The following is a 27,080-nucleotide window of genomic DNA, read 5'->3' on the forward strand; positions in this document are numbered from 1 at the left end:
TCTTACAAATGGTGGGGATAGCAATTAAATTCTACTGCATTCAACAATGTGGCTATACAAAATGACCAAAAAGTCATGATACTATTATAATGTTTAATAAGTCTTGAAGGAATGATGATATTTGGAGTTATTTTTTAGATAAGAGGGTGGCATCACAACTTTTTGGTCACCTGTAGAACTACCTGTGTTGCAAACAGAGCAAGCAAAAGTAAGAACCCTGGGTGCGAGATCTCCAAGTTGAATTGCCAGCCAGAGTTACGTAATTATAATAAGGAAATCTCATTAACAGCTGACATTGCCAAAAGTGTAATGCCGAATTGAAATTTCATTGCAACGGGGTACTTAACCAGATGGAATGATGAAACACTTGGAGGTGGAGGGGGAAACATACCTATATAGTTGCCACACTGTAGAATATGCAATTGTGGTAGTGCTGTGTTTTGGTTGAATTCAGGCAAAAAAAAAGTTGCACATAATTCCAAAAACAAAATATTTTAATTTTTCACAAAACAATATTATGAATGAAATACTGCTCAGACCATACTAGCTTTTCCACACATTAGGCTTCTCGCTTACATTCAAAGATTTCAGTGATGGCCTTGTTATATAGCTTCCTGGTTACCACAATCAACATCAGTTTAGTTCTTCTGCATTGTACGCTTATCACTCCGGTTCTGGTAAATCTGCTAAATGGTGTATAAATGGGCGACCGTGAATACATGTATTACATTCTTTTTCCAGCTGCTGCTGCATCCTGACGAGCATGTCCTCAATGTCTTCTCTCGAGAGATGCAGAGGTAGCTGTCGAATCAGACGAACAGCCTCTCCCTATGTGCAAACATGAAAGAAACTTAGTAAGTCAAATCTTAGTTTGTCTTTACCTACAATTATAATTACTCCAATGTGAATCACTTGTTTTTTGTACTGAGTTTTATTGGCACCTTGAGACACGTTTGCTTACAAAATGGAAAAAAAAGAAACGTTATTCTCCGCCCCCACTCCCAGCCACACTTTTCTTTTGAGGCAGAGGACCGAGAGTTATATGCATATTAATAGAGACAATCATGTGGTCAATGATCTGTGCTGCTGGAATCAACTGGAAGCGGATGCATTTAGGGTTGAAAGTGGAGAAGTACAGGATGCATAAACAGTCAAACCAGTTAAAGCAACCACTTCTATTCAGCCACCATCTGTTGTCAACAACTACCCCAGAACAATCCCAACCGATTTTCCAAAATAAACCACCTTTATTCAGCAACCACCTGTCCGATGCAACCAGTTTATTTTAGCCCTGTCGGATGTTCAGACATTCCTTTTCATCGGTCAGTTCTAAGTGAATACAGTACAGGTAATGCTTTTCAAATTTCTGCCAGTCCACATGTAGACTCCCACTAGACTCCTAGAACATTTACCAATTCCGTACTGAGCAGCCCATGTGCTACCCACAGCTTCCTGCCTCATCAGTGAGATCATTACTTTGAATGATATTCAGTAAAATANTTTTTTTAGAAAACCTATGTGGAGTATTTTTAAAGATGACCCATGGGCTCTAACTCGTGTACAAATGAACAGTTGAGTTTGGTGGCAGATAATAACAGATGGGGAAGGATTCAGTGTGGTTCAAGGGAACCTCTAGCCATTTACATGATTTGCAAATGAGAGAAAATGGAATCTGAGAAATGGAGAAGCGATTTTGCAGTTGGCTTTTGTTTGTGTAAAATTAACCAGAATATCCCTCTCTGCAATATTACTATGCATTTGATGTTGGCATACACTGACAAATTAATTAGTGCAGTAAATTAATCTAATTTATTAAAAACTACCTATAGTTTCATTTATGGGTTTGTATGTACACTGTATTTTCTTAAATACTTATACACTTAAAAATTCTACACATATCAATGAATCCTTACTCAGAGGCCACCGTTACATAAAGGTCACTTAAATAAAGGTCCAGTCCCAAGTAGTTGCTGAAAACAGGTTTGACTCTATAGTCCATCTAGAGCTACTCTGGATTACCTTTAGGGCTTTAGGCATAAAGTATTGAGATCACAGGCAATCTGCTCTAAGGCCTCTGCCAAAGCAATAAAATGCTGTAATGGTTCACTAAAAGGGATATGAAGCAGCCCAGGGCAAGTCTCCCTCTAAATTTATTTCCTTGTAGGGAAGCACCAATCCATTACTTAACACTTCACGTGTCGGGGAAGAGATCAGGAAGTATAAATGTGAACATTTAACTATGCCAATCACAACAACGTTACAAGAATCACCAAACTTAAGACAGCTGCAGTGCCACACAGTGATCACCAAATAACCTCTTCCCTCGCCACACCTGACATAGAGACAGAAGATAAGGACATCTACTAATTAACAAATGTACTCTCGAGCTTCATCCATTGTGAAGATACTTATAATTATTTTATCTCAACAGAGCTCGACTGCAGATTAGGAAGGTTGCACTCAAGCTACCAGTCTCTGCTCTTTGCCCCTGGATTCTGGCTCTGTGATTGGCAGGAACACGGAGGGCAAAGAGCAGAGGTCAGGAGCACAAGTATACAAACCAGGCATTCCTGAAATTGACCTCAGTTGTGAAAACTTGAGCATCTTCAGGGTGGAAGGTGCTAGATTACATAGGAGGCACATGAGCACACAAATATTATCACTGGCGAAAAATAACTAGGAATTTTTAAGGCAAGCAAAAGATCATTCACACTACATTATCAATGCGTCAGATAGCTTCAGGATGGGGTTTACATCTGAGACCCATCGACGTGCGTTTAAAATTGTAGCCCACACCCACTCTCACTTCTCCAAATTCCCAGTCAGATTTACCATTTCAGTAACTTCTGAATTATCGACTTTTTAAGCTTTTGATTGGCTGCAATAGCAGTCTGACAGACTTGTTTTGAACTTGTATTAACAAAATGGAAGAAAGATTGGTTTCAAAGATAGAAAATTTAAACAGCAAACAAAATAATAAAAAATAGGAAAGAGAGAATAAAAATGAGTTTAAAAAATGCACTAAAATTACCTAACGCTAAACTTAATAAATAACATTAATAAAAAAAACTTTACATCTGTTTTACTGGGTCAGGTTAAATATTAGTGTGTTTCAGTAATTTTAATGCTGCAATTGTACAGCCTTTTGTATCATTGCATGACTGATTCTATTTTAGATGGGATTGAAAAAGTAAACCAAGAACAATACTTTGGTATGTACCAAGACAGTAGAACAAAAGGACATATGATTAGAGTTGCAAAGGGCAGCTTCATGACCAATATTATGATGTTTTTCTTTACCCAGAAAGTAATTAATAACTGGAACAGGTTGTTAAGAAAGGTGATTGAGGCCAGGACACTAGACTCATTTAAGAAACAGCTGGATGCTGTAGGGTGGGTGTTCTGGAAAGATGAGCTCAGATGGGCCAAAGGACCTTTGACATTTGGACAAATCTTGTGAACTAAAAATGAAGCCAACTATGGCTCATAGCAATGGATGTTCCTGTAGACCTTGGTAATCTATGGGTTAGCTTAGATATACCAATCTTTTCACAGTAAAGCCAGCCTTTTTTCCACCCTAGTAAAATGCAAATCAAGTCACTTTGTGGCTTGACATTGACTAGGTTTTTCCCTTGGTGTACATGAGTGGATAAAGCACTGATCATTGGCACAGTTCTGAAATTATCATCAATATAAAATCTGTAGAAAATTATGAGTGGTTGGCAGCCTGTACTTGGAAGAAGTCAATATTTTCCTGAAGATTTTTTGCATTTGCTCCAATGGATAGTAGTTCCTTAGTCACCGTTATTTGATTTTTCCATCAAAACAAAATCTGGACATATCTTGTTATTCATTGCCTCCTATATTCTCCTCTTTCAACCATTCTCTTGATGACTGAGTCAATGCTGGGACACAGTTCCACAAATGCTAGCAGCTCTCTCATAGCTTGTCCAAGCAGCCATTCTCTGTGTAAGGGGCTACCACTGGGTATCATTGGGGGGGAGAGGGGAGAAGGATAGAGCTCTTGCAGACAGTACAAGCACATTCACTTCCAGCAAACCACACTGGATAATAAACTGGGGCAGGAATCCTGGCAAATATGTCCTCCCCATCTCCCAGAATCAGCAATGCCAAAAGTCCTTGCCGAGTATATTGTTTGGTTGAGACTGCCTAACTCAACACAAGCAGGGACTGAACAAAGACAAAGACTTTTTCCCTTCTGCGTAGCCACAGTGCAGGAATAGTGGAGCTGTTAAGTAGGGAATATTAGGGAAAAGAAAGGAACAACATATCTATTAAAATTGAGATACAGTACCTTTAATATCAGATACATGATTCTAGTACTGGAGTTATTTCCAAGAACACAAACTAGTGACATGACGCCGAGATTGCGCAAACGTTCCCTTTCCTACTTAAAAGAATTCTCAGAAAAATGGCCGTTGAAAGTGGAAAAGCAAACATCTGCCAAAAAATAAAAATAAATAGAGCCTAAAATTCCCATTCCAGATGCTGCACTACTGGCAGTCACAAATGGAACCAATTGCACGTCACTGTTCTGGGGGTGGAGAATGGAAGGCAATTCAGTTCACTCCAGTCTCGAGCACTGCATATGTAAATCAAGTTAGGAAATCCCTGTTGAAATCACAAATTGGTTATGCGTAGTGTCACCTTCAGGCAAAAATTCACCAAAGTGTTCCTTTTTGAAATTATGGGAGTTTTAAGACACTAAGGTTTACCACAATCTTACTAAAATGCACTTACAAACAAGTAGACGAGTTTTAGCATGAACGGACTCTTCCTCCTCACCCCGCCTCCCCCCTCCCTACTCCTTTGTCAAGCAAATAAATTCTGCCCTGTAACTTACCAGACAACCGTAATGAATACTATCAGCATGCAGAACATTAGAAAAACACCACCCCTACAACTTGGGAGAAATGAACCATGCAATTCATTTTGTGTCTTGTAAGTTATTAAAACATTTAAGCCAGCCAGGTACCAGGTTAATAGGTCAGGATGGAGGATATAATTTACAATATACCAGATTAGTCGTGTTAATTGCATTGTGAAATTTGCCGTTGCACAAATCCTAAACTGGCAAAGTCCGAAGAAAGGCTGGTGAACAAACAAATGTTAGTAGGAAATGTCGGCGTTTTGCTCATCTCCCTTTTTACAGATGTTGACGACAAGAGTTTCACATTTCACCAGTCAGGAATGTTGCCACGAGTTTGGCAATACGTCGATATTCAACAACATCAACAACAACTTGCACTTACATAGCGCCTCTCATGCAGAGTAGGGTCCCAGAGCACTTTCGAAAACCATTTACACAACCAATGCGGTTTGCAAACATCCCAAATTAGACCTCATGCTAAAAAAAAATCATATCTTAAGATATAAGATCACATGTTATACTGTTTGCATTCATACTGAAGTTTGTGCCTGAAATTCTCTACTTTGCTTAAGGAGGCACTGATGGAAAATAATACATTCCTTTTTCCCACCTTCCGAGATGGGGGGAGGAGGGCGCGGATAAAGCGATTAAGACATTACTTGTGAGAACTTCCCCAGTTGCCAGTTATATTGCAACATTACTGGGCCTATCAATGACACCTTCCCCACCAATCAGTCTAATTGGAGTCATCGAAAGGAGGCATTACACGAGAATAAGAAAAATAATTAATCATAAAAAGCACACATTGGTAAATATTACAAAAACATATCCATCTAAAGTCTAATTGTGTCTGCATTCATTTGGTGCAAAACAAAACCAGTTTAAGACCAGAATTTCTGCTGGTCCGATGCAATCAGCATTTTATTATGAAGCCTTTTGACTTTGACTAAGATCACCTGCTATCTTATTGCAATACCCCCCACCACCCCTGCACATGTCTTACCTCCAAATAATTTACAACTTTTAGAGGTCTGCACTGATGTACTCTCTGAGCATTTTTAGTTAAAACCGCACGTAGAATTTCTTGTAAATCTGACACACCATAATAGGGTAAACACCTGGCCATTTCCTGGATATGCAAGTGCTGTTCTGCTGTTGAAGCACCTAATCACAAAAAGAGAGAAAAACAGTTCTAGATTTGGTAAATTTCAATATTAAGATCATATCTAATATTGTTTGCATCGTTTCCAGTCAATTAAATAAGTGGACAAATGCAAAAACTATGACTGATAATTAAAGACTTCAATACAGCACCAAATGAAACAACAGCTTCAAACTTTTCGTGTATTGCAAAAGAACTGACAAATACAAATGAGCTCTGTTTTGAAATTGAAGTGCTAAAGCTATTTCAGCCGAAGTTAACTACAGCTGCAAACCTTTGCAAGGTTTATCAACTGTTGCTTCAGGCAGTGACTTGCTCCTTGTGTTAACAATTCCCACATGGCCTGAGTGACATTAGGCAACCTCTCGGGGATGGCAGTGCTAAGCAGATTTAAACAAGACAGTGTGTCTTTCCCCAAGAAAAGGAATCAGTTGTCAAATATGTTTAATAACAAATTTCATCCAGGGTCAATGCCTGCCATCACCCTGTACAAGGAGCAAGCCCCAGTGGAATGTGTGAGTGACGTATTGCTGAATTGCACATATATGTTAGGAGAACTTCTTGGCAAGGACACTGAGAAGCCATCAGCTCAACAAGGAGAAAATAAATCTTTGCACAGTACCCGTTCTTTGGAAATATGCATTCAGTTTTAAACTTCAGCACTCTCAAGTGGAAATATTCTCCAGTTCTACCCATTGAAAATCCACACTCATTAGAAAGATTTATACTTCAGTACACAAAACATGTTTAAAATCATTTCTCTGTTGCAGAAAAGCTCCCAGGATTAGTAACAGAGCTTCCACAACTCTAAAACATTTATTAAATGCCAAAATACAGTCCCGAGGAAAATTCAATCCGCAATGGCAGAAACTGGCACTCTTTTGTTTTCATTTCTTTCAAAATAAATCAAGTGGGAGAAAGATTAACAATACTATAGTAATTTCCCATTTTTTCCTCTCATTCACCTAAATATAGATAACATTGTGAGATTACCTGTGACATTTTTATGTTTATAGGCGTTATATCAAATGCCAGGATTACGATTATTACTCCTTTTAATGCCTCTTTAATCCCCTTTGTTAGTAGAGGGATAGGATCGTCCAAGATCCAGACATCTCCATTGTCAGTGATGTTCCTCATCAACTCACCAGGAAGTACACTCATCACTGTAAGATATAAATGAGCCTTTCCTTCCTTCCATCCCTCCATCCATCTCATCAAAGTTTTCATTGAACACGTGAATCAAGAATAAGATTCTAGTTCAGGTTTCCTAATTGGAACTTCAAATCCTAATTCTATAATGTATACCAGGAGCACTTGCTTTGTGTTTGGGCACCGTTCAGCATTGTTTACAAAATTGTGGGTTTAAATAAGCAATTTCAAAAATCAAGCTTACTTGAAAGATTGCAGAGGCTTAAGTGAGATTACATGGGATCAATTAAATTAGTCAACAGTAAACTAATGGAAACGGGGATAGGCATCAATTACATCTTCAGTTCTTGAATAGCCAAATATCAATTGTAGGGCAAACCAGCTGAAGCTTATCTTTTGGTCACTATATTACATCAAGCAATTTTTACTGTACTCTGCTTATAATAAACATCTAACAAAAACTCCCCATGAAACCTCTCAAAACCTATGCGGGTTCTAAAATACCAGCAAATGAGAAAACTGAAATATTTCAACATTCAACCATTTGGCACGGGGAGAATTAATGGAAAGCAGTTTCGTAAATGGAACTGTTTCTGCTTGTGCCAAAGGCCAAATTCAACTTTTTCCCCCCAGGTGCATAGCTCTGGTTTGATGTGCTGTCACCGCAAATCTGCTACAAAGGTTAGACCTTTAAAATGTTTTCCATGTGAGGAAGGTGTGCCTGCAAAAACACTCGTGCTCTTTCTTGCACTGACCAGTTACTGACACAGCAAATCTGTCAGAATAATTTATTGCTATTATTGGGTGGAAAGCCTTATCTCTGACACATTTTGTATGTTTTATGGATGATTATGTATAGATTCCTGCTGACCCAAAAACTGCATTTACCAGCAAAGAGGTCATGTCAGTGAGCCTTTACACCTCAAAGCTTTTTTTTAGTACATATGGCTTAAATATAGTTTAACAGGCTAAAGTAACCTTTCAGTTACACCGGTTTGGAGGAGAGGGGGAAGGAAGAATATATACTAAAGACTATTATGGCGAAAATAAATGTGTTAATCTCATCAATATTAATTAAGACAACTTGAAGTGGGCTTTCTCAGCACTAAAGAACAGAGAAGGTTAAGAGGGGATCTAATAGAGGTCGTCAAAATTCTGAAAGGCTTTGAGAGGATAAATAGTGCATGATTATTCCTTCTTCTTACTAAGTCAGTAACTAGGGGCGTAAGATCAGGAGCATAACTGGAAGAGTTGATGAGGAGGTTTTACAAAAATGTTTTTCCCGCAGAGGTTTGTCAGAGGCAACAACAACATTTCATTTATAGAGCGCCTTTCACATCGGGAGGACGTCCCAAGGCGCTGCTTTATCACACGTAGTTGCTGAAGTGAAGATCATAAAGTTTAACGGAGACTTGGATAAACATACAAATAGAAACAATACATAAAAAAGTTACGTGGAGGGAGCAGAAAATTGGGATTAGAGTAATTAGCTGCAATGGAATTGTTTGTACAGCATAGACTAGATGGGTCAAGTGGCCTCTTTTTTGTTGTGTAATTTCTATATCCCAAATCAAAATTGTTTTTAAAATCCACATAAGAGGCCAAACATGCAAATAATCTATTGGATTTGCTGTACACAAACATACTGAAATAAAAAAAACCTATATTGTCCACCAGCTATCATCGAAATTAACTCTGCTTTAAACAGGCCAAAAATAAGCCCTTTAAAATGAACTTTAAAAATTCAGTGATTTCTCTCGGATAAAGCCTTTCTTATGTTGTGATTAAACAGCATTTTGCAGCAAATTGTCTTGAAAAGCGCAGCACAAATTGGGGTTAAGCAGCCTGATCCCATAGTGAATCATGTTGGAGCCAGGCTTGGCAGTCGAGACCAAGTTGAAAAGATGGTCTCAGGAGCAGACTAATTAGCGCCCCTGAAGTATAAATGCAGCAGTGGTTGTGAATCAATTCAGGTTCTGCTCTAAAGTAATGTCAAGTCTTTTGGCAGTCTTTTGCTATTTTTTTAATTAAAAAAACTGTCGTGCACTGAGTGCTTTAATAACACTACAGAAGAGTACTGGAGTTCCGAGCTCAAATCTAAGAGAGTGCTTAGAACTTTCCTCAGAACTTAGCCAATGTGATTAGGAGTGGAAAATATACATCAGACTTCCTTGTTCACATCAGTGTATTGTTGGAAGGGTTATCACTTTGCTTCCAGCAATATTAAGAAGGGAAAAGTGTCAGATGTGCTAGTTAGATTCTTAAAATCTGCATTGAACAATAATTAAATACAACGTCTTTAAAGTTCACGGCAATAAATAAAACTGGAATGACAAATACTATATAGCCCTTGGGGATAAAGAGAAGTTAACTTTCCTCAAACTTAATGTTGTTGAAACGTTCAATTTTATGAGTAGGGTTATATTTTTAAGCTGTTACAAAACAGTTACATCTCTGCCTATAACATACCTGGTATTAGCTGTATCTTAAAGCCATTGAATACAAGCCTGGGATCTGTAAAAGAAACCACCCCATTCAACTCTGAGCATTCCTTTTGCATTTTACAGAGACGATCTATGTACTGGGGTCCACCAAGCAGGCTGTAATTAATCAGACAAATAGGTTAAGTTCACAACCTCACAATGGTTGAATGCTTTCACAGGTTCAGGAGGAACTGCTTCACACAGAGGATTTTAGGAGGAACTACTTGATGCAGATGGTAGTGAGATTGTGGAACTTGCTGCCTGAAGCGGTGGTTGAATCAGATAGCGGAGATACATTCAAAAGGAAACTAGACCATCACGTGAGGGAGAGAAGAACAGAAAGGTATGGGAGGAATAGGTGGAGACTCGTGTGGAGTATAAACACTGGCACAGGCTGGTTGGGCCGAGTGGTTGAATCAGATAGTAAGTAGTTCCTCCTAAAATCCTTTGTAAATTCTTTGTTAGTTGGATGCCACCCTCGGGTCCAATGCCTCGCACATACCTCCTTGTACCAGCTCTTATAAATAGAAGTATGACTATACTTGTTGCACGTTTCCTTTGATTACTGAATGAATGACAATGGAATGAAGTAAATAAATAAGTGTGATCAAAACATAAACCACAGACCCCGAAAGAAAATCTGAGTTGAAGAATATTTTGATATTATACAATGCAAATTTATATTTACAGCACCTTTCACATCTGTAGGACATCCCAAACCTCTTAAATTAATGGCCGGGTACCCGAACTGCGAGGTGGGAGCTGAAGACGATAGGGAGGGGAAAGAGGACAGAAAGTGCGGTCAGAAATAGGTCTTCAGAAGGGCCTTGAACCAGGTAAGGGAGGGAGCAAGTCAGAGTTGTTAATTCTTTACGTGAACTGGAACAATTAATCATTGGATGAATTCATTGGTTCTTGGCATCATAGAGATATTCCCCGGTACCTTGCTGCCTTGTGAATTTAACAGTAAAAGCACAGATGTAAAGTAATTATCTTTCTATTTTTTCTGAAGTACAACCAATGTATGCAGGAGGGAATAGTTAAAATGTTGTTTTAACAACTTAAACACAAAAATCATAATTGAGCTGGCAAAAGAGAGCTTAATGGAACTGTAAAATGTATTAGAAATATTTATTGCACTGAGACTGAATTTTCAAGTTTGTTAATACTAAAAAGCTGTGGGATCTATTGCCCATTCAACATTTTTCTATTACTTTCACAGTACCTGTTACTTAGAGATATTGGTGTATCAAGTGTCTGTGTGGGAAGGATGTGGTTCTCCATCAGTCTTCTGTACAGCAAAGCCTCCTCCACCCGAAATGGATTTAACAACATCAGTTTCCTTCCAGAGGCAATAACCCATCCATTGTAGCAGGACAGGCGATTGATGAGCTGAAGTCTTTCACCACCTGAATCAAAGCTTTTAGAAAGTTGTTGGAGTTGTGTTTTCAAAGAGCTTAAAGAAAACGGAACTTCAACTGTTTTACGAGATGGCTCCAAGGCTGTTTTCTTCTGAGTTTGTGACTCAAAGAGTTTATCTAAGATTTGCTGGTTTGAGAGTGGTGCTCTACGTTTGTGTTTCTGAACAAATTTTGTTACTGAGTTCAATTTAGGTTGTTGTTTCTCTCCTTGATGAGATGTTTGCACTCTCTTCAGCTGTGAATTGTAGCGATCCAGATCTTTTACCGCTTTCTCCTCAAACCTAAAGAAAAAAATTGCTGTTATTTAAAAACTAAAAAAAATGGAAATACAACTCCATGAAGGCCTTCTTAAGATACTCACATGGATATAGAACAAAAAATAGTTAAACCTATTTCGCACAAGGTCTTGTGAAACCAGTAAAAAAATATTAATTGGGCTTTAACTTTTTCAATTTGATTTAATTGAATTTTAGCAGGAGGTAGAAAAATATTCTCAACATTCCTGTTTTTAATAAGAAATGATTAAGCATCTGCTGCTAGAGTTTACTTTCAGTCAAGTGAGTGTATTCAGATAGGATTATTGAGAGGGGCTAATGGGATATTAATTTATGAACATAATGTACCAATAATTTGGAGTTGGATGATGCATAAGTGGTGGGGACTTAGTTCAGCACTTTTATTGAAAATAATAAGTGTGAATTCAACAGGATTGTAAAACAAGTTGAGAAAGACCTTTGAAGGAAGGAAGAACTGCAAACATTAATAATGAAAGAATACATTCAGTCAAGATTCAAACAAGCAGTGGGCTCAACAACAAAAACTATATTCGGATAGCGTCCATCAGGTCAGGAGGACATCCCAAGGCGCTGGACAACCAGTCTTTCAGACTCAGGAGAGTCCAGCACATATTTTCACTCACATCAGTGTTCTGAGAAAAAGCATGGAAATCCCATGAAGGCCATGACCATCTCAGGATTTGTACGTGAAAATGTTTCCATAATATGTTTGGAAAATTAAAAAATGGCAATTAAAAATGAAGTTTGAAGCTCTAGTTAAAATGTAACTATTAGAGTCTGGAGTCAGGCTTGCTTTCTTCCCCCCATGTTGATGTACTGAAATTCTCCAATGATTAGCTTGAACCTGCAAAGAACTGTTGTCAAAAAAACACACAAGGCTAATGATCTTAACACCTGGAATTCATTAAACTTTGACACAGCACCTATATTGTAACTTTAAGAAAAACATTACAACATGGTTACACAGCAAATTTAATTGTAAAAAATTCTCTCCTATTAAGGAAATATATATTGTTGTGAAGCACAATTTACCATTTCCTGTGATGTACTGAGAACTAATCGTTCTTATTTCGAACATTCAAAGTTAATTAAGTGCAGATATAGTGGAAAATATGTTGGCAAAAAACATGGATTTTTCTTCACCAGTTGTAACTAATTATCATTTACTGAATTCACATATGGTACCTTTATTCAGTTTAGTCTATTGAATCTAAGTGGGTCCCTGGGACAAGTAATAAATCATATCGAAGAAGTGGTGGAGGGACTGCTTCAACTATAACTATTGAGATAGAAACCATCTGCTACCTGTACAGCTGGAGGGGAAAATTCACTTCAACAGAAACTTAATCCTTTAACAGAGTTACAGCTTTGACCTGACCACTGAGTTATGTACTGTTACCAATTAAACAGTCTGCTTCTTTTTGGATTATGCAAGTCTTTGGTGTGGTCACCTCTGGACCTTATACTAATTATCCCCCCAACCCCCATTCATTTACCTCAGCCAGGGGTACAGCTGAAGGCACTGCAGGCTCCCCTATAGTCACCACAGGCAAACTGGCAGCACAGCACGACACACAAAGTAAATTGAACCAAGTGTCAGAAAACCTTCAGTCATCTTCCTCTGGCACCAAGACATTGTGGTGTTCTTCTTGGAATTTTAAGGAAGACCAGTTGTATATATAACCTTGCGTTTCTTGGTGGAGCAAAATGATACTGCAATATGGGAGTGATGAACAGAAAAGGATGGGATGATTGGAAAAAAATCAATTTCCATGTTGACATAGAAGACAGTATGCAGCTCAGATGCTTATACGGTATCCAACGCAATAGTTCCTCTCCTTCCCAACAGCAAACATGATGTGACATTCAACTTCCATTAGTTCTCTCCAAACAGAGAGTGGAACAAAATATCTAAATTCAATCTAATTTAGTGCAGCCCTCCAAAGATGGTGTATCAAACTGGAAAACAGTTTCATGGGTGGGGGAGCCAGGAAGTCTCTTGTACATCACACATTCTTTAAATGTGAGATGAGGTGCTCAAATGAAGGAGAATCACAGATCAAGGCACTGTCTGCATATGTGTATTATACAACAGACAGTGTGAAGACAAAAACACTGGTTTATTCTTCACCTTTCTAGTTGAGATGAACTGGCACCTTCCCGCCACCTCTAAATGAGATCAGCCAATTCAGCAAAGGCCAGGGGTGAAGCTGGAATGTTTCCCAGTCTTTATTGCTGTATATTGCTGTAAAGTTATACGATGGTTCTACAAATATCCTCATCTGAAAAGAGGATGGAGTGGATCTCATTTCAGAAAGATTCACTATTAGGATATATATCAAGTGTTCAATTAACCATTAAGATGTACATATTAATAGTTATCAAAAATATCAATAACAAATGGTAATTGATGTCAATAACAACTGCACCATCTAACTGGAAGTTCAAAATCTCTGGAAAACGATTTGGATAGTTTGATGCAACTGGGATTATAACATAAAAATAAGGGTGATAAGGTACCTTGCCTAGATTATTGCTCCAGTATACTTGTACTCTTCTAGAAAACAAAGTAAATTGAGACCCTTCGAAATGTATCATCTGCAAGGTTAAATAAACATGGTCACAAGCAAGATGAATGAAAGCTATCTTGTGGAAGACAACAGTACTGCAAACATGTTAGCCTTTTAAAATCCAGGGTAACATATGTGGAGCAAACTGGTAGAACAATCTAATTCAGGTTCAGAAATAAATAGCTGGCTGATAATAATAATCCTTGCATTTGATATAGCGCTTTTCACGTCAGAAGGACGTCCCAAAGCGCTTCACAGAACACACTGTAAAGTGAATTGACTGCATATTTGTGGGCGAACGCGGCAGCCAATTGCGCACAGCAATGTCCCACAAACAGTCGTAGATTGAAAATGACCAATTTATTATTGTTTTTGGTTTTGGAGGGATTATTATTAGGCTCTGTGTGGAGTAAGGAAACTTGCCCAAGGTTTCGCCCTCTGCCTGGAATTGAACTCAGGTCACTCGCTTGCAAAGCGAGTGCTCTAACCACTGAGCTACAGGACTCAGATAAGATTCTGTCATCTGGAAAACAGTTTTCCTGCTCACAGAAATAACTTTCAGTGGTCAATAAATACTATATTTGTGAATCACTGATATGTGGGGAAGTACTTTATAAACTTACAGTGAACACTTACTCCATAACAGACATCTTTTCTTATACTAAGATGATATCTCCAGTGTCTGAAATTGTACCTTCATTTTTAAACCTGCTGATTCAGTCAAGCCAGGTACACTATTATACAAGGTAGTTCTTCCTGACCTCCAAAACGATTCCGACAAAAGTCTGTACTACCTTTCTCACTTATGTTTCCAGTGTTAATAATAATCCTTGCATTTGCTATAGCGCCTTATCACATCGTTGTGATGTCTCAAAGTGCTTCACACGATATACTGAAAATGGATTGACTGTGTATTTTGTGGGGGAAATGCGACAGCCAGTTACGCACAGTAATGTCCCACAAACAGTCCATGGAATGAGCGACCAGTTTTATTTTGGTGGATTGTTGGCCAAGACACTGGGAGAAACTCACTTCTCTTCAAAGTTCATCATCGCTCTCCATTAAAATATGTTTGAAGGGAAAAACTAAATGGAAAAGAACAGCAAAGTAATTAATTGCAGGAATCTGGAGATGCAGCACATAAAACATCAATGATGGAGACTTGCGTGGCATTCTGAAATGCCAAAAATAATTTTGGGCTCAATATTTCATGAAGTAATGGGACTTCTTCACTGCAAAGAACACACCATGAGTCACATAGAATGGAAACTACTGGGTTGTGTGATTAAAAGGTTGGAACTGAAAACTTACTTCTTTTTCTCTTCTTCATTCAGATTTTTCCACATATCTTCAAGTTCCACGCTGATATCTTGTAGACTGGTCTTTGGGTTCTCTGCTAGCAGTTTTAGCCGAGTTTCTTGCATGAAAAGGGCAGAGGGTGACAAAGCCTTTCTTATTGTGTGATTGCTGATCAAGTCGTATAGTGTAATCTGCCCAGTTTTATCCTGCACTACATTGGAAGAACTTTTACTCTGATATTTGCTTGGGCTAGTATCGGTTGGAGTCTGCTGTGTATCTTTGTCACAGATTGTTTGGTTTTGACCTCCAATCTTGCCAGGTATTAAGATCTTTACAGGTTCAATTATTTGTCCAGCAGAGTCTTTCACTCCATGCCCCATGCTCCAGCTCTCAGCACTCATTTCAACGGTGTCTTGCTCAATTTGAATGGATTTCTGTGCTTCCTTTAATGTCTCAAGTGAAAGGCTTAGATTATTAGCATTTTCAAAACAAATGTCCATGACAGTAGCATCTCGAGGCTTTGAAAAAATACTATTATTATTTAGTGCAAGTGTTGAATCCAATTCTAGAATGTTACACAAAGGCTTGTCCCCAGGTTTATGAGACTTTTCACTTGATTCAATCAGAGCAACATTACTGACCGCATTCACTTCTTTACCCAAATCACCAGAAACCTCTTTTGTTTTAGAACAAGGAATTGTTGCTTCTGTGACTTGAGAAGTCTCCGATAATGGTATGGTACGACAGTCACTTAGCATATCACTGCTAAGCTGTTCAATTTTGTTTGCACATTCAGAAGATGGTTCCCCAGCCATTGTTGTAGGAAGTGTCCCATATATTGAAATCAATATCTTTTCGATAGCAGATAAGATGGCTTCCTGGTGGCAGATAAATCATTGCAACAATTTGGTTATAGTACAGGTTTTGATCATCCTCTTTAAATAAAAGTGCTTTGATCCAACTACTATATTAGCCACAGAATGAAAAAACAGATTACCTTCCCCTGACATACAGTTTATTTTTTACAACTGAGGATAATTTCTTCAATTCCAAACCAGCCTGAAATAAACTTTAAAAAAAAACTGGGAGATATTTACTAGCTTTATATATTGTTTGTGGAAAAAAAAGTGGAGAGGAATTATAAACATTTTACATGTTGCTCTTAAACTATTTTTCCCCTGACTCGCTTCCTTACTCTTTGGTGGTGGTGCTTTAATATTTAACACAATTTGGTGAAGATTTTGGGGGAGAACTGGAGAGTCTTTAAACATTTCAATCATTCAACACATGTTAAATACAGAAAGTTTCATTGTATTATTGATATGGTGAAACAACTGATTACAGTGCATGGCCTTTTTAAACATGAAAGAACACCTCACCTTGTTGAGAAGCATTATTTGTGTTTTATCTGGTGTTAAATTCACGTCTACAAAAGCAGCTGAAACCAAAATATTTAGGAAACAAATTGGATAACGAATATGTGAAGAATCCTTCTGGGACTGAGCAGCATAATACTGTCGAATCATCTGCAAAAGCAAGAAAACTTTTAGATTATTTTTGCATGGGATCTGGTATAATTTTGTACAACAATAACTTGTAGTTGTACAAAGCCTTTCACATAGGAAAAGACCACAAAGCACTTCACAGAGACAGAGCAGGAGACTAAGCAGGCTAAAAGGGAGAGATGACCGAAGGCGCAGTCAAAGACAGGTCTTTTTAGAAAGGATCTGAAAGCAGGGAGGGAGGGTGCACGGCTGAGGGATACAGGGAGAGGGAGCGCTCCCGAGAGTGGGACACAGTGGCTGAAAGATGGGAAGCAGCAGAGTGGAAAGAGTAAGCACTTTCACTTCACCACACTGACTACGAACATCGTATTGGAACCATTAATTATTGAATTTTGTATCTTTTTATATCAGCGGGATCCAGTGTAATGAATGAGTCAGCTTACATATTAACTGTCTTTTTTAATTGCACCACCCACTGTTTTGGCACAAAATGAAGAAAAGTGCTAAAACAATTACGGATGTAATACAATTCAGCTATGCGCACAGGGCTTCTCTTTCACTGCTGAAACCTAAGTGTCAGCTGCACAAATATGGAATAATCTACCAGAGGAATCATTGTTTTCTTAAGTCACAACCTGGCAGGTCAGTACTTTGGATAATTAGCTTGGAAACAGCAGCCAAATTCACTTAATTTCAAACTTGGTGGGGACTTAGTGATTTCATTATTGCCTGCACCTTGTACAATACACACAATAAAATATAGGATGTTTCATGCAATAAAGACATTTCCTGGTCATTTTGCCTACAAAACAAAATGGTATGATGCCTTTCATGTCGGGAGGACATCAGGAGGACATCTCAATACAATTTACAGTGAAGTGTATTGAGATGTCCTCCCGACATGAAAGGTGTCATACCAAATGGTATATCGAAAAGAGCATTTCAATTACCATTTACTGTAATTCTTTGAACCCAAGATTTGTCATATGTTAACTGTTAGATGTCTAATCTAGTTGCAATAAAATGTAATACATTAGTTCCCTGCAGGTACATTTACACCTTAAACTCTGCAACAAACAGACATCACTAAAGTCACGTGTGTACCTTTAATATTTCCTTGTGGTGAACAGGTCTGGAATTAACAAAAATAAAACTTCTGTCAGGGCTCGTGAGACTCGTCAAGGAAGAGTTGGAGCCTGATTTGGGAAGAAAACCGCTGAGAAATATCTGTAAATACCAAAAAGAAACACTCTTATAGCAAGGCAATTATTGCAGTCATTAAGATGATGTTCAGGAGGGTAGCACAGCATGTTGGAGCTGGGATGCACAGCAGAGAGGTTGTTTGCTCGTGGACTCCCCCTAAGCCGAGTTCCTCATCCCACTGTGGCACCTTAGGAGATGGCAAGACTAAGCAGGGACAAGGCGCCTTCTGAGGAGAAACAAACAACTACAGGGCCAAGTGACACAGACCACTGCTGAGCAACTCTCAGCGGCCTGGATTAGACTGGCACCGGGACTTGTACTTGTAGCCAGAAAATGTGCATGGATACCCCGCAAAGAGAAAAGGGAGAAAAATCAAGATCATCAATATATACAATACAAAATGACATTTGTATAGAACCTTTCACGTTGGGAGGACGGCCCAAGGAGCTGGTACACACTAATAGCAATAGTTTATCAAACCTTATTCTACCTTCAGATGATGCAAACGTATCATACTATTTTCCAGTATTCTATGCTATTCGAGCTAGTCAGCATATATTGCATTATGTAATTAAGTTTCTCATACCTCATTTCATATTTTAAAAAATCTTAATTTTCAGTTTTTCTGGATCTTTTCCCCAATAATTGTTTCCCCCCAAATGCCTTTGTTTCAAGTTGTCAATATCTGGAAATGTTATGTCTACACATAAGAGTCAGTACTACTCTACTTTATCTCGTCCAGCAGTAACTACCAAATTTTTTCCCTCGCATGACTGTCTGCTGGAATGTATGTAAGGCAAAGGGTAAAGGCAATCTCTATTTACTGAGTAAACATGGCGGTCAGCACAAAAACATCTGTCAGAAGTGATAAATTAGATTTTATGAACCAATGCAACCGTTACATACACTGTGAAAGATTTCTAAAATAACAGCTGGATTGTCATTTTATTCAGAATGACCTGCTGCTTCTCCCGCCCCTGATCTTCATCTTGTCCTTTGAGGTACTCTAGCTATCTACTGGTTGTAAAATGCAAAACAAACAGGGTCATTCTTGTCACCGCTCAACCATCTATTAAACAGCGCAGAGAAACAGTATGAACGTAGACAAGACTCACTGCATGCGAGGTTGTAAAGTCTAAAGATTGGCCACGAGGAAGTTTCAATCCCAAAGCTGCAATGGTATTCTGCGTGAGGGACGCTGGAAAATGCAAGTTGTTGTTGGTACAAAGCACCGCAGTGCACAAATCGCATTAGCTATAAATTATCACTTTACACTGCCTTCATGGGGCCTATTTCTGACGTTTGAGCAGTTTATTACAGTGTTGCATGTTTTTTTAAAAACCTATAACAACAACTTGCATTTATATAGTGTCCTTCACGCGAGGTAGCATCTCGGAACTGCACTCCACAAGATGAAAATAGACTCATATACACAATAATGTACTGTAAAGTGAATTGTCTGTATATTTGTGAGTGAAATTAATAATTAATATTAATTCTTGCATTTTGATAGTGACTGATCACGTTGTCGAGACGTCTAGTTGACGGAGGTAAACTCTTTGCCAAAACATTATTGTATTGTAAAATGTATAAGCAAAGTCAACTCGTGTAAATCTGATTTCACTTGTACAATTTCCAGTTGAGTGGTGTACTGTTATCAAATTACAGTATAATATTTTGACAGAACCCTAGTGAGCTGTTAAATGCCAAACTTAATCCAGAATTAATATCCAGGAGGAAAAAAAAAACGCCTTGGTGTGGCTCAAACCTATAAAGCTGTTAACAAAAAAAATTAAGGCAGCAAAATAAGCATAGTTTCAAATATTTTGTTTTTGCTAACCTACGAGCTAGTCAAAAACTAAATTGCTGGAAGTAACCTGGAGCTCATCCAGATTCTGAACATTGCTAAAAATAATAACTTTACGTGACCTGTATTGAAGTCACATTCCCTCCAGTGAAATACATCCTAGAAATACAACTTTTTCCATGATTTGACGATCACATCCTAAAATTGTTACAAGCTAACAGCTGTGTGGGGCATGTCAAATTAATAGATCATGGGACTTCCCAGGCCTACACTGCAGATTAGTACATTTCGTATCTTTCATAACAAATTTTCAGCGTCTCCAAAATTATAACCATCTACAAATAACATACAAGAAACCTTTATGAACACCATTAAATGCTCCAGCAAAATCAATGGTATATTTACAGATCCTAGTTTAAGAAATCTATTTTGCTTACAAAACAGCATCTCCTTTTTTGAAGGTATTTTTAGAAGACATTTTAAACAAATAAGGACAAAGAACAGCATAACAAATCACTACTTCACAAAGTGATATCTTTTAACACATGCACTGGTAAGGCTGGACTGAAAAGCTGTCAAGTCTTTCAAAAAATGTTTTGCATAAAAACACTGTGCAAATAACCGGTCAATGTTTATAACTTTCCAACATAATTACCGCATACAAAATCAGGCATGCATTGCTTCTTCAGTTATTTTAGTAATTAGTGAAGTTTCCACTTCACAGTCAGAACACATTTGTCAGTTCCTAATAACCTTGTTTTCAAGCTGCCAGGTTGCAAATGGACTCCTGTGTAGGTATACTTGCATTTGGCAGTCCAAGAGATTTTCTGTTGGCAGTGTGCATATGTATGTGTGTACGTGTTTATGTGCGTGCATGTGCGTGTGTGGGAGAGAGGGGGGAAAGGGTTGAAGGAGAAACCTTATTAGAAACACTAAAAAAAATTGTAACCGACAGTATTCAAAATCCTTCAGACTACTCAACTCCCTGGATGTGCCTGTCTTTATCAAGCAAAATGCTCTGATTACATTATGTTACTGTTTTTTGACTTTTATCACTCGTTGAAATAAGAAAAATTGAGTAAGGAAGGCTGTGCTATTTCAAATGAATCACTTTTTTAAAAAAATCTTGAATAACAATAAATAATAATCCTTGCATTTGATATAGTGCCTTATCACGATTTTTGAGACGTTTCAAAGCGCTTCGCAGAATATACTGTAAAGTGAAGTAACTGTATATTTTGTTGGCGAAATGCGGCAGCCAATTACGCACAGCAGTGTCCCACAAACACTCGCGTATTGAAGTGACCAATTTATTATTACTANTTTTTTTGAAGGGATTATTACCCCCGGAAAAGCGATCTGCCAATCGACTAACAACCAGGTTCCTACTTACTGCTAGATAAACAGAGGCGTGTGGAGTAAGGAAACTTGCCAAATATTTTGCCCTGCCTGGAATAGAACCCAGGTCTCTCACTTGCGAGGCGAGTGACCTATCTACTGAGCTGCAGGACAGAATGCATGCGGTTTCCGTAGCATTTAATTTTAATAAATTGATGGCAATGATAAAATACTACAGTACAGAGCTGTGGGATTCCCATCAGTGGACAGCTCTATCGAGTTCATCCCACCTGACATCCAGTCATCAATTACTATAAAGGGATGAGAGTGGAACATTCAGTACCAGCTCCAAGGAGGAGTGCTGCGTAATCAGAAATGCTCTCCTTCAGATAAGACATTAAACTGATAATTAGCAACCAAACCTCTGTCTTAGTTGTCAATTACCCAATTAAAGGTGTCTTCGATAACTCTTTGTTAGAATGCTTTATCACCATGAAATGTCTCAAACTGCTTCAAGGTTTTTCTTCAAAGAGTAGTCGGGTCTGAAATGCTGTACACGGTCGTCCTCCCGACGTGAAAGGCCCTATATACAAATGTAATCTTGTTGTTGTATTTCTAGGTGAACGTGGCAGCCAATTTCCCGCAAACAGCCATGAGGTGAATGACCCAATTTTTTTTTATATCTGGGGGATCGTTGCCAGCACGTAGGAAGACACCCTTCTCTTCTTAAAAAGTGCCGTGGGCTCTATTGACGTTCACCTGAACAAGTAGACATGACTTCGGTTTAACAACACACCCAAAAGACAGCATTTACAACAATGCAGACATTCCCCAACACTGCATTGTAGTGTCAACCTAGATTTATGTGAGTTCAAGGTCTCAACATGAGTCTTGAACCGACGACATTCTGACTCAGAGGCGAGAAAGTTGCAACTGAGCGAGGCTGATATCCATTTACATAAAAGGTTTGCACACGACAAACAATAGATCCCATTATCCATGGCTGTTTGAGGGACGCTGCTGTGTGCAATTGGCTGCTGTCTGCAATTGGCTGCTGCGTTTGGCCCACAAAATATACAGTCAATTCACTTTATGGTATATTCTGTGAAGCTCTTTGAGATGTCTCAATGTCGTGATAAAGCACATATCAAAAGCTGCTGTTATAATTATACTTTATGAAAAACAAATACAACACCACAACTTCCATTTATGGTCCGCCCTTCATGTGGGTAGCATCTCGGAACGTTCAATGAACTTAAATCCTGAATTACAAAACCTGAAGAGCTCGTAAACATCAGTTCATCTAAAAGGTAAAGACATCAGCCAAAATACAGTTGATTAACATTAAATAAGCAGCTTTTTAAAAAAATTGCTTCATACTCGTTCACTTTTTTTTAAAAAACAAAAAAGTAGTCAGCACATGTGAGAAAAATGTGTTTTGTTTATTAAACCGTTTTCGCCTCAAACAGTTAAAATAATGTTGACTGTCACAGTTGTAAAGTGGTTACAAGAGACGTGCTTGGAAAACTAATCACATTAAATTGCTGAGTACCAATTTTTTTCTCTCTCCACCCCCACCCTCAGAACATATTCACTGTAACCTTATACTGACCTCTGGCTCTTGTTCGTGATGTTGGAAAGGTACCATGCTGACCATAACAGCAGTTCCCAGAACTGTTAGCAGGGCCTTTTTGTGATCCGACACCTTGGCCTTTTGCCATACAATCGCCTGAAATATGATGGCACAGAGTCAAATTCTTATTACTAAATTTAGGTTTGTTTAGCAAATGCAATATGTAGGTTTAAGTGCCTACACAATATTAACATATTTCCAGAAAATTGTACTAAATATTTGCCCTCCTTCTATTGGAGAAGCCTCAAATGGTAGCAGTTAACACAAGAGTACAGTTTTACTTAATATACTTGTATTATTCCTAGAGCTTGACATTGATGGATACACTGAAGCATTACATAATAATTCATTGAACAGGAAATTGCATATAGCAGAATGCTACATGTCAGGATAATGATCATAATAACATCAAGTTATATCAACGTGATTCTTTGGAATACAATGCAATCCCTATATGGGGAATGGGGAAAGAGGGGGCAAAGGCATTGAGGGAGGCAGTTCCATAGCTTTGGGGCGCAGTGGCCGAAGGCACTACTTGTATTCAACAGATTCAAAGCAATTCTGGGCGCAATACAACTAAACAGTTCAATTACAGAAAATGTTTGACTCTCTCAGAAAACATTTAAAATTGGTTTCTTGCAAAATAATCCTAAAAAGTTCACAATATTCTATTCTGATGTCAGATTTACAGAAAGAAATGCCTCACATGTAATAAACACATAATAAACCTGGTCAAATGAAATCACACAAAAAGTATAATTTGTTAACAAGTAATTTTTAAATGAAAGTAATTGGTTGGTTACAGAATTGCACACTTTTTAGCCACTGAGATAAAACAGTATTGTAATACCATAATGAATGAGTTAGTGTCATTCACACTCAGTGGTATTTATATGATGACTTGGACCACATGGTATTCATTGAATAAAAGGGTCCTCTTTCAAGGAAACCATAAACAGTGAATGATTCTGATTCACGCACAAGAGACAAAAATGTATATTTGCACAGTACCAGATTTAGTTAACTGATTCTAACATTGAACTGTAAAACAGGATTTCCCTCACCTTCTACACACTAGTCTATCAAACTAAAATGCTCCATCCCTCAACCACCCACGAGATTTATGCATGGCAGTAAAATACCAGGTAAGCATTTCACTGTCCACACTATATGCAATTAAGATAAACACTGCAAATGTTTTTGTACAAAGACAATAAGTGACATTACTTGACAAATGTATTGATTAAACATGTTAAACAGTTTCAAGGCAAAGCAAGCTCATATCAGAAGGGTTTCTCACTATATTCATCAAATAAAATACACAGTTCGCATTTTTTTAAATTCATAAAACAAACTATTCCTCATTTAACCAACATGAGTCACTCTATTCAAACGCCAGCATTCATTCCTGATATCAACCTGGCCTTCACAATTGGGAGTATTTTTGTGCTGCAACAATCTAATTGATTCCACATGTATAAACTATATATAATAATAAATAGAAATACACATTTCAACAAGGAGATGATTTTGTTTAAAGGTTAATCAGTTGAATTTGCATGCCAAATAATAAACAGCTTGCTTGAAACTTGAGGAGCTTCCAATGTTCAAGTGCTATACACATGATACAAGCTCTGCATAAAAGTGCTGAATGCCAGCTTTGAAATGAAGGGTAAGTTTGCAGTTAAAATCCCATCACATGCTAATTCTCCAGGAAAATATTACAAGAGATTGCTCAAAAATACTCCTAAGTGTTTATATAAAAAAACTACACTTTACAACTTTTTGATAGTAAGAGTTCCTCTACAGAATTTCCGAAATGAAGAACTGAGCCCATTACCCATGCTTCCAAGATAAGTTAGTAATTTACCTATGTCAGCATTTACTACCAATTGACATTACATTTGTGCAGTGTCATCATGGTAGGAAGAAGATTTATTTCCCATAACTTCCATTCCTTTTCAGTGCCAGCACTTGCCCTGAAAGACCTCTCCTCTTTGCACCACTTGTTGGTTAACATAGCCAAAGCATGAGAACGTAACCTTAATGTTATCAGATGTGTTTAAATTTAGCAATCTTTGAGCGACCATGTACTAAATTTCATAGAAAGTAATGGGAGATGAACCTCCTCACTTCCCAGAAAATTTCTGATCAAGATTTAGTGATGGTGCTTTCTAGCAATGCCGTGTGATTCTACAACTTTTTGTTTCAGAATGGAATGTAAAATATGTATCAGACCAAAATGTATAAACCAAAAGGCAATACGAGATCATACTCCTCTAGCAGATCCTTCTAGCAGATTCCCTATTCAAATCACTGTTGGTCTTGGCTTGGCTTTTGGATACCGCTAATAGAGGAGAGTGCTTACAAGTGACCTACCCACATCCAGATCAGAGACTGCCATATTCGAAAGGAATGTTTGGATAGACACCAAATGTGTTCTGGCTTCTGGAAGAACACTGTTTGAGCATAACAAGTGAATCAAACAATTCAGTAAGTAGTGAAGTGCTGAAGGAAAAACTAATGCATAAACAAGTTTGCCCTATACTTTAGGATGAAAATGCTTGAAAGTTCAAATTTAAAGGTTCCATGCACTTGTCCCAAAGGTTATTTAACAACAATAACAAAATTGCATTTATAGAGCGCCTTTCATCGGAAGGACATCCCAAGGTCCTGGACAGTCAGGGGTTAGGACCCGAGCATGGGGGAAGGGTGGGGGAGGAGTGAGAGAAGGCAGAGAGGTGGGAGGGCAACTGAAGGCACGATCGAAGAGGAGGGTCTTGAGACCGGCCTTGAAGGAGGCAAGGGAGGAAGCGAGGCCAAGGGACTGTGGGATGGAGTTCCAGAGTGTGGGAGCAGAGAGGCTGATAGCCCGGCCACCGATGGTAGGACGGGTCGGGCGGGAGACATGGAGTAGGCTGAAGCCCGCTGAACGGAGGGAGTGGGCAGGTTGGTAGGGAGTCAGCAGGTCAGAGGGATAGGAGGGGGCAAGGCCATGGATGGCCTTGAAAGTGAGGACGAGGATCTTGAATTCGATCCTCTGGAGGATGGGGAGCCAGTGGAGTCGGGCGAGAGTGCGAGGGATGGGGTCAAGGAACCTGGTGAGCTGCAGAGTTTTGGATGATCTGCAGCTTGCGAAGGGAAGAGTTGGGAAGGCTGATGAGGAGGAAGTCTCAATAATCGAGCCTTGATGTGACGAATGCGTGGGTGACGGTTTCGGCAGCCTGAGGGGTGGTCAGTGGCGGAGTCTGGCAATGTTGCGGAGGTGGTGGTAGGCAGTGTCGGTCATAGCGTGGATGTGGGGGAGAAAGGACAGTTCAGGGTCAAACAGGGCACCCAGTTTCCTGACTGGCTTAGGAAGGTTGAGTGTGCAGTCATGGATACTGATGCTGCGCCCGAGGTGTGGAGGCGCTGGCACGAGCCAATCAGCAGGGCCTCGGTGTTGCTGATGTTCAGTTGGAGAAAGTTCTCCCTCATCCAGGACTTGATGTCGGACAGGCAGTCAGTCAGGACACCAGTAGTCCTGGAGTTGAGGGTGGAGGCAGAGAGAAAGAGTTGGGTATCATCCACATACATGTGGAAATTTACCAAAAGGCCACGGGGTAAATTTGGTAACAATGGTCAAAGGGTTCCTCATATTCCACCTATAGCATCTAATAATCACCGAAAGTGATTCACTGCTAAATAAAGTACTGTAGCTTTCCAATTGATTGTACTTTTGCCATTGACTAGATTTAGCACATGTGTGCGTATTGGTTAATTATATATAATATATATATATATATATATACAGGCCCCAGCTGCTTCACACATCTTCTTTGGTTCACTCATTGTACTGTGTAGGTACAAACTCAACACACAATGTAGAGTGTGGTTTACCTGAGTTCAGCAGGTTATAAATCTACCTTGCTTGCACCAACCGAGTAAGTATACCACACAGCTTTGAGTACAAGTGAGCCAATTGCTGGGTTTAAGAATGGTGGCTATGGATTGGAAAATCGGAAATGTCGCTGCGTTATTTAAGAAGGGAGGGAGAATAATAATAATAATCCTTGCATTTGATATAGCGCTTTTCTTCTCGACGTCTCAAAGCGCTTCACAGAATAGACTGTAAAGTGAATTGACCATATATTTGTGGACAAAACACGGCAGCCAATTGCACACAGCAGTGTCCCACAAACAGTCGTGGATTGAAAATGACCAATTTATTATTGTTTTGTTTTTGGAGGGATTATTATTAGGCGTGTGGAGTAAGGAAACTTGCCCAAGGTTTTGCCCTGCCTGGAAAAACCAGGTAACTGCTGTATAAACATGTCGGTT

At 38.7% G+C, this 27,080-nt stretch overlaps 1 protein-coding gene across 6 annotated transcripts in view; it reads right to left on the reverse strand.

Moving 5' to 3' along the window:
* Window positions 1-479: 479 nt before the first annotated feature.
* The window catches only part of pms1 (PMS1 homolog 1, mismatch repair system component), a 56,766-nt gene continuing 30,165 nt past the window's right edge, over window positions 480-27,080 (reverse strand). For 5 of the 6 annotated variants that reach the window (XM_007890138.2, XM_042336446.1, XM_042336448.1 and 2 more), the window contains exons 6-13: window positions 22,740-22,856; window positions 17,884-18,006; window positions 16,654-16,800; window positions 15,287-16,152; window positions 10,914-11,390; window positions 9,675-9,805; window positions 5,895-6,055; window positions 480-828 (exon numbers count right to left, since the gene is read on the reverse strand). In XM_007890138.2, the coding sequence (XP_007888329.1) occupies window positions 664-828; window positions 5,895-6,055; window positions 9,675-9,805; window positions 10,914-11,390; window positions 15,287-16,152; window positions 16,654-16,800; window positions 17,884-18,006; window positions 22,740-22,856 (2,187 nt within the window). In that variant the 3' untranslated portion in view covers window positions 480-663. The remainder of the gene's footprint in view (window positions 829-5,894; window positions 6,056-9,674; window positions 9,806-10,913; window positions 11,391-15,286; window positions 16,153-16,653; window positions 16,801-17,883; window positions 18,007-22,739; window positions 22,857-27,080) is intronic. The other variant, XM_042336450.1, reaches the window with a different exon arrangement.

Source organism: Callorhinchus milii, unplaced genomic scaffold, assembly GCF_018977255.1.
Source record: "Callorhinchus milii isolate IMCB2004 unplaced genomic scaffold, IMCB_Cmil_1.0 Scaffold6, whole genome shotgun sequence".
NCBI lineage: Eukaryota > Metazoa > Chordata > Chondrichthyes > Chimaeriformes > Callorhinchidae > Callorhinchus > Callorhinchus milii.